Source organism: Electrona antarctica (genome assembly GCF_951216825.1).
Source record: "Electrona antarctica genome assembly, chromosome: 3".
Taxonomy (NCBI): domain Eukaryota; kingdom Metazoa; phylum Chordata; class Actinopteri; order Myctophiformes; family Myctophidae; genus Electrona; species Electrona antarctica.
Window position 1 is genome coordinate 13,235,410 of NC_136808.1, and position 14,409 is coordinate 13,249,818.

At 41.9% G+C, this 14,409-nt stretch overlaps 1 protein-coding gene across 1 annotated transcript in view; it reads right to left on the reverse strand.

Moving 5' to 3' along the window:
• fam120b (family with sequence similarity 120 member B) overlaps positions 1-12,867 on the reverse strand; it is a 31,312-nt gene extending 18,445 nt beyond the window's left edge. The window contains exons 1-10 of the mRNA XM_079497593.1: positions 12,802-12,867; positions 12,182-12,319; positions 11,493-11,683; positions 10,855-10,988; positions 10,369-10,491; positions 9,799-9,990; positions 8,773-9,019; positions 8,249-8,426; positions 6,965-7,063; positions 3,971-4,143 (exon numbers count right to left, since the gene is read on the reverse strand). Of these exons, the coding sequence (XP_079353719.1) occupies positions 3,971-4,143; positions 6,965-7,063; positions 8,249-8,426; positions 8,773-9,019; positions 9,799-9,990; positions 10,369-10,491; positions 10,855-10,988; positions 11,493-11,683; positions 12,182-12,317 (1,473 nt within the window). The 5' untranslated portion in view covers positions 12,318-12,319; positions 12,802-12,867. The remainder of the gene's footprint in view (positions 1-3,970; positions 4,144-6,964; positions 7,064-8,248; positions 8,427-8,772; positions 9,020-9,798; positions 9,991-10,368; positions 10,492-10,854; positions 10,989-11,492; positions 11,684-12,181; positions 12,320-12,801) is intronic.
• Between the last annotated feature and the right edge of the window lie 1,542 nt (positions 12,868-14,409).

Genomic DNA, 14,409 nt, shown 5'->3' on the forward strand with positions numbered 1-14,409 from the left:
TAAGGAATACACAACTTTATTGAAAGGCTCTAAACTATAGTCTTAATATAAATAAAGGAGTGTGGCGCCTGAAAAACAAACGTTTTGGTGACATTTTAATCAGATTAGAGTCATTGTTCTCAAAATGATTAAAATGATTAAGGGCATTTGTCGACCCTGCCCGCTTACCTCCGCCCCACCCCCTCCTGTTGCTGCGGCCATCTTGGATCCTAAACACAATATAAACAAGGGGAGAGGGGTGGGGCCGAGAAAGGCCCTTATTGGTGTGGACTATAGAGACACACGGGGACTACAAATTCCACGCCCCCAAATGAGACAGCGTCCCCACTTCTGGTCCGTTAGACCAGTGTACTGCATGCCAGCCCATAGAAGTCAATTGAAATTCCACTGTAGTTAGCCTACTTTTAAAATAATACAACATGAACTGAAGACTATATTGATTTGAATAAAAATATGTTTCCAAATGTATGAAGTGTCTTTGTCAACATATTTTTTTGTTTTCTCAATAGATGACTTGTTTCACATTTAATTTACCACTTGAATGAGTTACCCATAATGTTAACGGAGCAGAGCTGAGTTGACAGACTGATTACCTGTCGCTTATAAGTGACGTTCCAAGCGCCGCCGAGTTTGAAGATACATTATCCGTATTTGTGGTGCATGGTGTGAACATGCAGGCGTATATGAATTCTTTATACAAAGAAAAAATAAAACTTGTTGGATTATCAATTTGTCCATATGATTTGCCTAAAAGTAGTTGGGAAAATGACCCAACTAAATGGCCAGGAGTGACATATCCATTGTCAACTATCTAGTGGATTCTCCAGGTTTATAGATAATAAAATATCAATTAGAATCTATCTTATGTATTACAGTTTGAATACATATTACAATATATGGGGTATTTATTTATATAGCCCATATATTGCAATTTCACGGGAATTGGGAGCTTCATGCATGAAGAATAATATAATAAATTACTTTTCAGGCAGTCAATTTCAGTCTGTGTAATCCTATATAGCAGCATATGCTCCTCAGATGATTTTGCCTGACTTCTTGATATTGTCAATCTATATCATATTCAGTAGGATAAGATTAATGGTTCACATGACGCTCGTCCTTCACGTGCGTCGTGGCGTGACTTGCCTTGTTTTGAGCGATAAAAATGCTTTTTATTGAACAATATAAGGACTACACGGGTGCTAATAAACGTGCAAATGTATAACATCCGTAGCTCCGGGGATGAGCACTTTATATTTGAAATCTGAACGCTTATGTAGCCTACACTTAAACGTTGTAAATGTAGCAAGGCACTAAAGACAGGGTGAAGTTGCGTCATGACTGACTATCATAAGTTTCAAGGCTATTTTCACTGTGACATATACCTTCATAAGCTTCACTTGAATACTTAATTTCCACCACTTGTGGAGTTCACAAACTTCTTCTGGATGGTTTCACATATTTTTTACTAGTGGATGGGTGCAGCCATTTCTGTCTCTTTTCATGATCAGCTGGAAGTTGATGAAACATCAAGTCTGGGTTTTTTTCTTTGTTGTTTTTACAAAGAGGAACGCAGCACACTTTAGGCATGATGAAGACCGGCCGTTTAACCGTTTACAACGCTGGACTCTGTCACGCTCGTCGTGGTCGCTCGATCCGTCGCTGGGGAATGCCGCATCTAGCGGTATTTATAAGGATTAATGCGTGACGTACAAATCATACGTCAGGGAAACTTCAATATATCCGATGCTAGCAGTCTTTACAATCTTATGGAGTATATTATAGTACATTGTGGGTTGTATATTGAGATGGCAGGTATATGACATTAAAAAGGACAAATAAAACATATGGGACACATTATTCGAACACAAAATAAATCGCTACAGCCTCAGTAATGAACCAGTGAAATAAGGGTATTTTATGATGCCTCTCATAGGGATTGCATTGGCAGCTGCAGTACACAGTTGAAACGGACCAGAAGTGGGGACGCTGTCTCATTTGGGGGCGTGGAATTTGTAGTCCCCGTGTGTCTCTATAGAGCGTCGCAGTCCCGCCTCCTACCCTGGACCAGGAAATGAAACCCAATGCATTATTCTCATAGACATTTCTTAAAGTATTTATTTAAAGACGGTTACGCCGCGGACAAAGCCAACTCGAGTCGTGACAACTCATGACAACACAAACAATATTTTGGACCAAACAAATAATTAGAAAGAAGAAAAAAACGGCAGGTTACAAAACTTTTTTTGTTGTTTTTCTTCTTTGTAATTATTTGTTTGGTCCAAAATATTGTTTGTGTTGTCATGAGTTGTCACGACTCGAGTTGGCTTTGTCCGCGGCGTAACCGTCTTTAAATAAATACTTTAAGAAATGTCTATGAGAATAATGCATTGGGTTTCATTTCCTGGTCCAGGGTAGGAGGCGGGACTGCGACGCTCTATACATACAATGTGATTTTTGAATCATTTTTTGTCCACACACCTTATCTATAGTTGTTGATATTGTGGCCATGTTCTCTCATGTTCTCTGCAAAATGTTAGGAGCTTTTATGGAAAAATAGATTCTGCCACTTACACCTGTAAAGTTGTCATTCAACAATAAACTTGAAGTTGAACACAATGATAGGATTAAGGTTAACTTTGTTGTACAAGTAGTGGAAACCTACTACACATCTTGTAGATTTTATTTTGTTTAATATGGGTTTCTCACCCATAGAGACATGCCCAAAATGTGGGACAGCATTCTTTTTTAAAGTTGTTTAAAAAAAAGCAGATGGGTCGCACACACCAAGACTGTGGTTCAAAAAGTTTTATTTCAAACCATATGACAAACGTTTCGGCTATCCAGCCTTCATCAGTGTGGAGTGTGACTGAGTGTGACTGAATGTGGAGTGTGGAGTGGCGACATGGTGCAGGTGCACACAATCACCGCTGATCACCTCCTATCACACCCGGTGGATAAACACAGATTGGTGGCTGTGTAATATAGTCTCTGTTAGCAGTCAATAATGTGACTAGCAATTACATCTCTCAATATGCATATATATACACAAATCAAAACAATTGTAGGATTGATTCAACATAGCTAATGTAGGTCGACTGGGGACATCAGGCAGTTTTTGCCGTTCATAGATCAGTTACATACATTAGAGTAAAGCATCATTCTTTTTTTATACCGTTAATAGCAACCATCCAATATAACATGTGCGTGGCATCGGGGAGGCGGGTATGCCCATATATCCCTATTGCGGGATTAGATTAGTTTAAATTTGTAAATAGTAAGTAGTAAATAGTAGATAGTAGAAAATAGTAATTAATATAAGGGGTGGCCAGGCAAAGTGCCTTTTTGGGCCACGGGCGTCGCCAATGTCCCGATGCCATTCACAAGAACGGAGACATGTTACATTCCTCATTCATGCCTAAAGGAAAAATAGTTTTTATACAGTATATCCAATAACATTCCCTTTGTAGTAATAATTTTTCATGGTTACCACCTCTGCGGTTGAGCCATACCTTCTCAATGCCTATACATTTCAAGTCTTCAACTTTATGGCCATGTTCACAGAAGTGGCGTGCCACGGGTGACGTGATGTCAGCCCGTTTAATGCTGCTTCTGTGTTCATTGAGCCTGATTTTCAGTTTGCGGGATGTTTGACCAATGTAATGTTTGTTGCATGGGCACAACAGGAGATAAATTATGTGTGTCGTGTTACAGGTTATTAAAGATAACCATGTCTTGCACCATGTCGCCACTCCTTAAAAGTAACCAACATTCAGTCACACTCCACACTGATGAAGGCTGGATAGCCGAAACGTTTGTCATATGGTTTGAAATAAAACTTTTTGAACCAGTCTTGGTGTGTGCGACCCATCTCCTTGATCCTGATATGTTGTAAATCGGGTGGCGCACCTACAGTCTGAGCGCGGTGGTCATATGAAGATTGATTTAAAAAAAGCAGAGCCATTATTACCTGAAGGACTATGTAAGTGACCAGACAAAGTGTGACCAGGAGATGATCTTCTATGGTTCCATGTAGCTCCAGGAACTCCTGGCAGTCCAAAACAGACAGGAAGGCTTTGAGACGGAGGGCAGAGACTTCAGGGCCACTGCTGAACCACAACAACTCCAGACTGGGCTGCTCTCCTTTTGGGAACACAGTAACACAGTAAAGTGTTCATTTGTAACTCCCTAAAATGTACAAAATGTATGCAACCAAATGTACATGATATACACAGTACAATCCTCAAAGTACAAATGTAATGTAAATGCATGTACATGCACAGTTAATTTATGCTTTTGTTACTCGGAGAGCGTAAAAGCTAAATAAAATATCACAACTGAACGATTGTGTCCCAATGTGCCATTTGTGAAACATTGTGACAGCTGGAGCCTCCCACCATACTGTCGCTGTTTCCTAAACAATTAACACAAATATGTCAAATTATGATGTTTTAGTAATATTCCTGCTGTGAAGAAATCACAGATTGAGGCTTTAACCTTTGCTTTTATGAAATATCCAAGGCCATTAGGATTTTATGGAAGATGCTTCTAAACATATTGCTAGTGTGACCACTTCAAATGCTCTGATGTTAACCCATTCTGGACGGGAACCCGTTTTGGTGTTTTAACTTTTAACTAAGCATTATGTTATACTTTAGCTACTGAAAAATAGCAGATCTACAAGCTCATAGCGCGCCACAGAGTGGCGCGCTATGAGCTTGTAGGTCCGCTATTTTTGAAAAATCATGAAAATGTGGCACAAATCTTTGAATATATATTCTTTCAGAAGACTTTTTTATTTATTTTATTAACCTAAATGGGTTAAAATAATAACCAAAAACAGAACATCTAGAAGCGAAGAGCTTGTAGATCATCCATTTTCACTGTGCAACATGCTCCCATAGAACACGTGCTGGCTTCAATGGAATCCACATGACTGAAATCAGTACGTGGCGACTGAGAACTTGAAACCATGCGTACAAATGTACCCAAATGGACCCGTGCGCATGCATTTGGTTACATTTTGTACACTCTCGGAGTGAATGGAAAAATGGTAAAATGGTAAATGGTGCATTTATATAGCGCCTTTATCCAAGGCGCTTTACATAGATTGTGCATTACATTCACCCATTCACACACACATTCATACACCGATGGCGGCAGAAGCCATGCAAGGTACCAACCAGCACACCGGGAGCAATTTGGGGTTCAGTGTCTTGCCCAAGGACACTTCGACCTGTAGACAGGAGGAGCCGGGATTCGAACCGCCGACCCATGGATCATTGGACGACCTGCTCTACCTCCTGAGCCACAGTCGCCCACAAAAACACAGCAATCTCACTGATCTCTTCGACTGCAAACTGAGTAGTGGTTTTGCTGTCTCAGGCAATTTTTTCATAATCACTGTGGTCTAAAAGCAGGATAGACTGGGGGACGTTTGGGGACAGGGCTGGGTTGCCTCAGAATAATTGCTTAAATCACATAAGGCAATATCTTATCAATTGACTGTGTAATTAACTTTAATGGCCTGCTGCTATGTTGCACATCGATGTTGCACAGTAAACTATAACCACCTAAGTCCTATATATTTCATCATGCCTTATTGTACGATGGTGACATGCGATGACAGCTGATCTGGGAGCTCGCTAGATTGCGATGCGAGTTGAGCTGTTTTCCCCCTCAGTCTCTTCATTTGCACGAGATAGTGTAACACTTCTGGTAACGCCGAATCTTTCAGACGAAAGACGCTAAAGTGCCAAGCAGGATTAGGGAGATTTCATTCTGAAAACGCCTTTCCCCAAAAAAACGTGAAGCAAAATATTCCATTACTACATCGTGCTAGTAAGTCTGATCTCTCTTTAGAAGCGTTAATATAATATTGTAACCGAGATGCATCATGAAGTCAGAAATTAGAACAGAACGTAAACAAGGAAGTAACATGTCGGGAGGGGCTGAGCAAGGCGCTGCCTAGCAACGGATGTTTTCGGAAAATGGATTTTAGCGCTCCTACGTGCCCACACGTAGGGGCGGCGGTGGCTCAAGGGTAGAGTGGCTGGATGGTAACCGCAAGGTTGCCAGTTCAAACCCAGGCTCCCCCAGAGTAAGGCTCCATTTTCGTCACCGCTAAACCCCTTATCCCTAAACCTTTATTTTTATTTTTATTTTTTTGAATAGTTCAACTAGCCAATCTACATTGACACGTTGTGAGATTGTAGACTGGCCAGTTTAACTATTCAAAAATTTTTTGCAAAATAGTAAAAAAAAAAGGCAAAGAAGTTTAGGGATAAGGGGTTTAGCGGTGACGAAAATGGAGCCCTTAGGGCAGTATTATGCGTGTCTTAAGTACCAGGTCTACTTAACTTAAGACCTGGATGTGTGATCAATGCCATTTGGCTATTCTGAGTGGCCAAACAGCATTGACCACGCCTCCAGGTCTTAAGTTAAGTCATAAGACCTGGTAAGATAATACTGCCCTTAGTGTCTAAGTGTCCTTGAGCAAGACACTGAACTCCTAATTGCTCCTGATGTGCTGGTTGGTGCCTTGCATGGTTTCCGCCAGCCATCAGTGTATGAATGTGTGTGTGAATGGGTGAATGTAATGCACAATCTATATAAAGCGCCTTGGATAAAGGCGCTTATCGAATCTTTATCGAATCTTGTGGACCAGACCCATTGCAAGATGCTGCACTCAAACCTTGTCAAGGTTTGTCAAACCTAAGCCATTCCAGCCTGTCAAAATGGAAAGGGGTGAGGTGGGTTTTGGGGAGTAGTAGCCTGACCAGTTTGTTTTGGGAAGTCTGGATCCTGGTCGAAGAAACCTTGTATGAGGGCTCCTGTTGGGGTATTTGTTTTGTTTTTATTGACCAGTGAGGAGGTCTTCTACAGGAATCATTGTTAATTATTATGCAATCCCAAAAGGTTGGCCACAAAACAAAGTATAAAAGGGAAGCGGAGGATGGTGTACCTGAGGGAGGTGTGACAGGGCAGACCAAGTCTGCTTCCTTCAGAGGATTTCCAGGTGAGGCAAACCATTCCCTTACAACTGGTACATCCGTATTATGGTCTGGAAATACAAGAAGACAAACCATTCCCTTACAACTGGTACATCCGTAGTATGGTCTGGAAATACAAGAAGACAAACCATTCCCTTACAACTGGTACATCCGTAGTACGGTCTGGGAATACAAGAAGACAAACCATTCCCTTACAACTGGTACATCCGTAGTATGGTCTGGAAATACAAGAAGACAAACCATTCCCTTACAACTGGTACATCCGTAGTATGGTCTGGAAATACAAGAAGACAAACCATTCCCTTACAACTGGTACATCCGTAGTACGGTCTGGAAATACAAGAAGACAAACCATTCCCTTACAACTGGTACATCCGTAGTACGGTCTGGAAATACAAGAAGACAAACCATTCCCTTAAAACTGGTACTACCGTCTGGAAACACAAGAAGACATTCCATTTGATGTGTGCTCAAAAACTACTGCCCTGGGACAACAATAATGGAAGATGACTCAAATGCAAATTCCAGTGGCAGTATCTTTATCTGTCTCTTCCAGATGCGTTTGTTCAGTGTACACATCAGAAGATCATACGAGCATCATCTGAAGGGCTTAACCACTTTGTTTTTTTATTAATTTTTATCCCACGATTTTGCAACCCAGTTTTTTCACCCAGTGCCAATTACCTAATGTAATCCTGGGCGCTACACTTCCTCTGCCAACCTGGGGGGGCAGCGGACTGACCTCATGCCTCCTTCTATGCATGAGGAGTCCAAGCTGCTTCTTTTCACCTGACAGGGGGGAATTTCCCTGGCCGGACGTAGTGCGTGGAAGGAACACGTTATTCCGACCAGTTCCTTTCCCCTCCATCAGGCGCCCCGGCTGGCCAGGGGGAGGTAGTTTTAGAGACCAGGATTACTGCTTGTTTTTGTGAGGGTACCTACCGTAGGGGACACGGGGAGAACATGCAAACTCCACACAGAAGGGCCCTTTCGCCAACACCACCTCGGTTATGGGCACTGATGACACGGAGGAGGGAGCACGCCCCCAGCTCCCACAGTGTCCCCAGCGGGAATCGAACCCAGGACCTTCTAGCCGTGAGGCGACAGCACTACCGACCGTGCCACCGCGCCCCAGGGCTTAACCACTAAAGCCCTTTTTGTGTGTGTGTGTGTGTGTGTGTGTGTGTGTGTGTGTGTGTGTGTGTGTGTGTGTGTGTGTGTGTGCGTGTCACTACCATGCGTGCGCAGCAGTAGACTGTAGATGTGTTGTCTGCAGGTCTTGTAGACGAGGGCCTGAGGCGACAGCTCCTCGTCCTCCTCATCCTCCACAGTGTTGCTACACTCCACCACTCCCTCACACAGAACGTTGTACACCATGAAGCCCTGAGCCGACACATGCTGCTCTCTGCACGCCTGAGGAACAAACATGTCAGGATTATGAGAGCCAAAGGTTTATTAACATCTTCATGCAGGTCTATACATGGATTCTGAGACACGCACACGCACGCACACGCACACACACACACACACACACACACACACACACACACACACACACACACACACACACACACACACACACACACACACACACACACACACACACACACACAATAAAGAATAAAATAGGGTTCAAGTGGTTAATCAGACTCATGATTTAAAAAAATCTATTAGAATTGTTTTGCCTCAATTCGTTGGGCTTCTTGATTATTTGATTAATTAATAGGGGAAATAATCGATAGGATAATCGCTAATATACCTTTATTATTTCAGGACTGACGTATTTCTCCATCACACAGCCAGAGCCCAGGGAAGAGTTTAGGAGATGATCCTGTTCAGGCAGGAAGTATGAGTGCAGTCCAATCTCCAGGTTCTTTCTGTCTGGAGCCGACAGAACAAGAGACCGGGGGATAAGCCCAACCTCTGCTTCTTCTCTGCCCCAGACAGAGCTCACCAGCTGGGCTACCGCCAGAACCTTCTCCCCCTGGGAAGGTGGATGGATTCTCCTGGAAGAGAGAAAACTAATGACTAATGTACACTCTGTGACGGTGGCGGTGTCACTCTCTGAAAATAGAAGCTCACATATTGTGTGCTTACAGATCAGCTATATTCCGCAAGTGACACAGCCATACAGTACGTATAAGTATATATTTTGATTTGACTGCAAGAGTACTGGATTGTATAACTGGAGGGGGCAAACGTTCGGCCTAGTACTAGTAGTGTGGTTAATTTTATGTAAAAACATTTTTCTGGATTTTTTTTATTCCTGATGTAATCCAGTTTATTTTATTTGTTTATTGATTTTTCTTTACAACATAGTAACTATTTTCAAAGCAATTATTCACATATATTTTTCCCCCCACAACCACATGGCAGCACAAACACTAAACAAAATCTTCAAAGAAACAAATCAGGAAATGTCCATAAATACAAAGCAAATTAACAAAAATTACAAACACATCATTACATACATTTAAACAAACAAATGCACAATGTCCCATCACAGTATGTAATCCAGGTTTAGAAAATCAATAACAGATGCTCTGAGCGAGAGACCTGTCTAAAAAGATGTTGAGAGCAGTTATATGAATTATGTATAAAGTATAGCACTCAAGAAAAATGTGTCGCTTAAAGTGTTTGTGTTCTTCATGCCTTAGTAATGAGTTGGGCGACACACTGACTGGTTGTTTTAAAGGAGCATAGTGAGTTACAATACGAAGGGAATTGAATTCCTCATTTAAATGTAATAAATAATTAAATAATTAAAACAAATAACAACAGAGACCTGTATGTTGCCAATGCGTCGTTCCTGATGTGTTGCATCTGCGCCTCTGGCACCACATCGTTGCCTATGAGACAGGCCAACAGTGGAAGCTGGGCAACGGTCAGTCCAATAGCTTGGCAGAGGATGTCTCTGTCATAGAGGATGGTGGTGAGGTCACTTATCCGCAGTTTGGCCGCCGACAGGTAGGGAGCACTTTAAAAGATATTAAAAAAAAAAGCATTCATCTTTTTGCATTCAATCAAGGTCTGGATTCTGATTAACGAATATTTAAAACGTAGTGAAAATAGTAAATCGACAAGCACACGCATCTCATCGCATTCGGAGCTTGTAGATCGGCTATTTCACTATTTTTGTTTGCCACCATTGTACTAAACGTTTACAATTATTTTGTGCCGATTCGTTTAAATATAAGAAATAAAAAAAATATATATAAAAATAACCTACATTAATTCGGTTCTAAATATCGGTTTCAATATATTTTTGGTTAATTGCCATAGTGATATAGGAACTAGTAGCACTTACGGTAGTAAAAGGAAACACAACAATAATAAGATCATTATCGTTACAAACCTGTCATAAATGATGAAGTCTGTGTCTTGTCCCAGAATGCCCATGCTCCCATGGCGCCGTGCATAGCTGGCAATCTCATAGTCTGCATTTTGTACTGAGCAGAACACCTCCTGACCCAATGACCTGCAATCATGAACAACATCTACTACAGTAACACAAACAACACCTGAGCAGTATACCCTGAAAATATCAACAAATGTAAGTGTGTAAGTGTTAAATATTAATAATATCAACAGGGCAAGAGAAGGTTTGCCTCCAGCCCAAGTCTTAGACAGTATGTGTCGAAGTGTCCCCGAGAAAGACTCTTTAAAATAATAGCATCCACTGCTCCTCCTAATAGTTAGGATCTGTAAATAGCAATGCTAAGGACAAATTTCATGTATGTGCAAATGTGCTGTGACAAAAGAATTAGGAAAAAATAAAATACCCCACAAGAGTGTGCATCATCATATATTGATTATATCTCTTTCACACACAGTTATTAACCTGAGAGCAAAACGTGTGAAAGTGGCCAGGCCAGACGGTATACAGGAATGTCCTTTAACAGGCTGCTCTCCGTGGACCTTGATATGATGAAACAATTTAGAGATTTCCCTATATGCGTTCCGCCTCCTCTTCGCCTGAGAAAAGGACAGAAGAGAGCAGGGATACAGAGAAAGAAAGCACCATAGATGAATGACCACAATACCAACAGTCAGACACCCTCCCCAAACTCTAACCTAACGCTAACCTCACAGGAAGCCACAGGTGATTTTTAACCCCCAGCACGGATTCGTTTTAGCCTGCCACACACGTCGGGAGCCACGGGTCATTGTTAACCCGCAGCACGGGTGATGTTTAACCCGCAACACGGGTGATGTTTAACCCACAGCACGGGTGATGTTTAACCCACAGCACGGGTGATGTTTAACCCACAGCACGGGTGATGTTTAACCCACAGCACAGGGTTTGTCTGACTAATGACTGTAGGACTGTAACTGTTGGTATGTATGTATGTCTAACGTATGTTGTTCTCTTAGATAGCACTCAACAGCAGAGACGTCCTGTGTGATTCCTAGCACTTGAAAGATGTGGAACCTCAAAGAAAAGAAGATGAATTTAACTTGAAGATGAACATGTCCTACCCACTCCTGTCTCTTCTCCTCCTCCACCACCCCGTCAAAGAAGAAAACCAATTTGATGCCTGCGGAGGTGAAGGCCTCAATCCATCTCTCCAGGTGGGCCATGTACTCCTTCCACTGCCCCCCACACACCCAGTCCCTACAGGTGTACCAGTAACTGATGCAGCCCATACCATCCACCACCAACGTAGGACCTAGTAGGAACAGAAGGTAAATGGAGCAGAAAGCAAGGTTGCAGGCTTAGCAGATGAGGGCATATCACGTCTCATCTCCTGTATTATCATGCTTGAAGGCAAACAATCTGGGTCTAATCCTGCTAGTCATGACACAAAGAAACACGACTGGGATGAATCCGATATGGGTGAGGTGTGTGCACACACACACACAAGAGTGCGTGCTATGCACACAAGTACACACAAACGCGCGCTCGCGCGCGCACACACACACACACACACACACACACACACACACACACACACACACACACACACACACACACACACACACACACACACACACACACACACGGTAAAAGTGTCACCTCTTCATTTTGACATGCTAGACTTTCTTATTGATAGATAGATAGATAGATAGATAGATAGATAGATAGATAGATAGATAGATAGATAGATAGATAGATAGATAGATAGATAGATAGATAGATAGAGATATTAGACCAAAATCAACTCAACTGGAAGTACTGGCTGTAGTTGAGGCGCCATGCTGGTCACTGGCTACATGTTGCCTTGCCATCTCTTTCAGGTCCACAGGAACACAGACCTTCGGACAACACTTTTCCATGAAGTACTGTAGACCTTTCACACCCATTTCTAGAGAGAGAGGGAGAGAGAGAGAGAGAGAGCGAGAGAGCATTTCATTAAGGTACGGAAATTACTTCATCATCTCCAATGCCTCAAACAGTTCTATTTGTATAATCGTTCAAGAATCAATAGAATATGTAGTGATATATCATAATATGAGTTATGAAGCAATGAAATGACTCAACGAACATAGGTTGCTGTAATTGTAACTAATACGTAGGCTATTGCTAAGTAGTAAGTAACTAGCCATGGTCCAGTGCGTCAGCGAGCACTGGACCAGGGCAAGTAAGTAACCAAAGGAATATTATATTCTAAGGTTGGCTAATTCAAGTCACGATAAGACACAGTACAAATAAGGCTGTCCAGGGCCAGCTGTCCTTCTTATTCAATTAATCTGAGCTAAAGCTAAAGCGTGCCTGACTCGCTCAATCAGAAGCAAACGCCATTGTTTTACTCTCCAAACAATAATACTATGACGGATATTGACTTACTGATAGATCGCGGAGAGGAACTGAGGAAGCCCCCAGTATGCAAGCAGCGCAGCGGCTGTTGTCGTATGCAAATTACTTCCTCACGTTGCGTCATCACGTTGCAAAACAAAGAGCACGTGCTCGGCGCATGGAGAAAGCAAGCAGCGAGCACATCTGTCTGGTCTGTCTGCTTCATTTCTGCAGTGGTGGAAAAAGTACTCACATTTTACACATTTTAAGCTCTCAATGCGTCGCATGTATTATTTGTATCGGCTATTTTCAAATGTATATATAGTGCTGAAGTGGTTAATGTCTAGTAATAATGTATGTTTCGTAATAATAATCCAAATCTACAAAGTAAGATTTTAAAATAAATGTAGTGGAGTAAAAGTACAATATTTGCCTCTGAGATGTAGAGTGGAGTAGAAGTAAAAGTAGCCTACTGGCAACTGGATCAAAATACTAAAGAAAGTACAAAATTGCAGTTGCACTTAGTTACTTAATTTACACCATTGACCGCCACCCCAATACAATTTGACCGCTACAATAACCTTAATAATAGAGAAAATACATCATAAATAAATACATCCCTAGATTAGGGATGTGCCGATGAGACATTTTGGGCGATATTTTGACCTCCCAAAATAATTTGGCGACCCCCCCCGAGGGGTCGCGACCCCCAGGTTGAGAACTCCTGTAGGCCACGGACCGTATGGGGGTCATTTGGATCCATTTTGTGCAATGTCAGAGTTATAGTTACAGATGATCATGTGTCATGCCAGGGTCCATTTGGTTCTTCTTCTTTGAGAATTTCCCCCTGGGCATCAATAAATTAGGTTTATTATACCAACTGTGGAGTCTACAAATATAGCCTTAATGGTTATTAACTTATTTTGTAATACCCTGTATTACAAAAGAACGTTGGCTGTTTGGAACCCAACGCAGAGCTAATGTCTATTAAAGTACTGTACACCAGGGGTTCCCAAACTTTTTTGGACCAGGTACCCCTTTTGGGGTAGACATTTTTCCAGGTACCCCCTCATCTGAAGCGGCCGCAGAAACCTTTCAAGTGTCCTGAGTCTTTTTGTTGTTTCTGCAGCATGCGTCCTGCTGTTACTGTTTGGGGTCACGACAGGTTGACTGATGTAGTTTTAGTAATCATGTCAGCTATTGGCCCAAAGCAAACATGGGAGAAACACAATGAACAACACAAAAAATAAGTTTATTGCGCAACTTGGCAGAAATGACCACGTAGATAAACATAATTTTAATGTTAAAAAAAGTTTAAAAAGTTTTGGGAATTATTTCGGGTACCCCCTGGCTATGCGTCGCGTACCCGGACCCCACTTTGGGAACCGCTGCTGTACACTACACTACAGTATATTGAGACAAATTATATATTGGTCTAAACTTGCAGAACTTCCTTTTTGATGATGAATTGAATCTGGATGACCTCACAGTTCACACATGATCAAAGTATACCCTCATCTGATACAAAAACCAGGAATACCATTATGACTGGCTGCACATTACAATCTTCAGTGTTCTATGTCATTGTATCCTCTCCAGACAAGTATATTCAGCAATAGGCTAATTATCCAAGAATGGGCTCTTCCTGGAGTTGTAAGT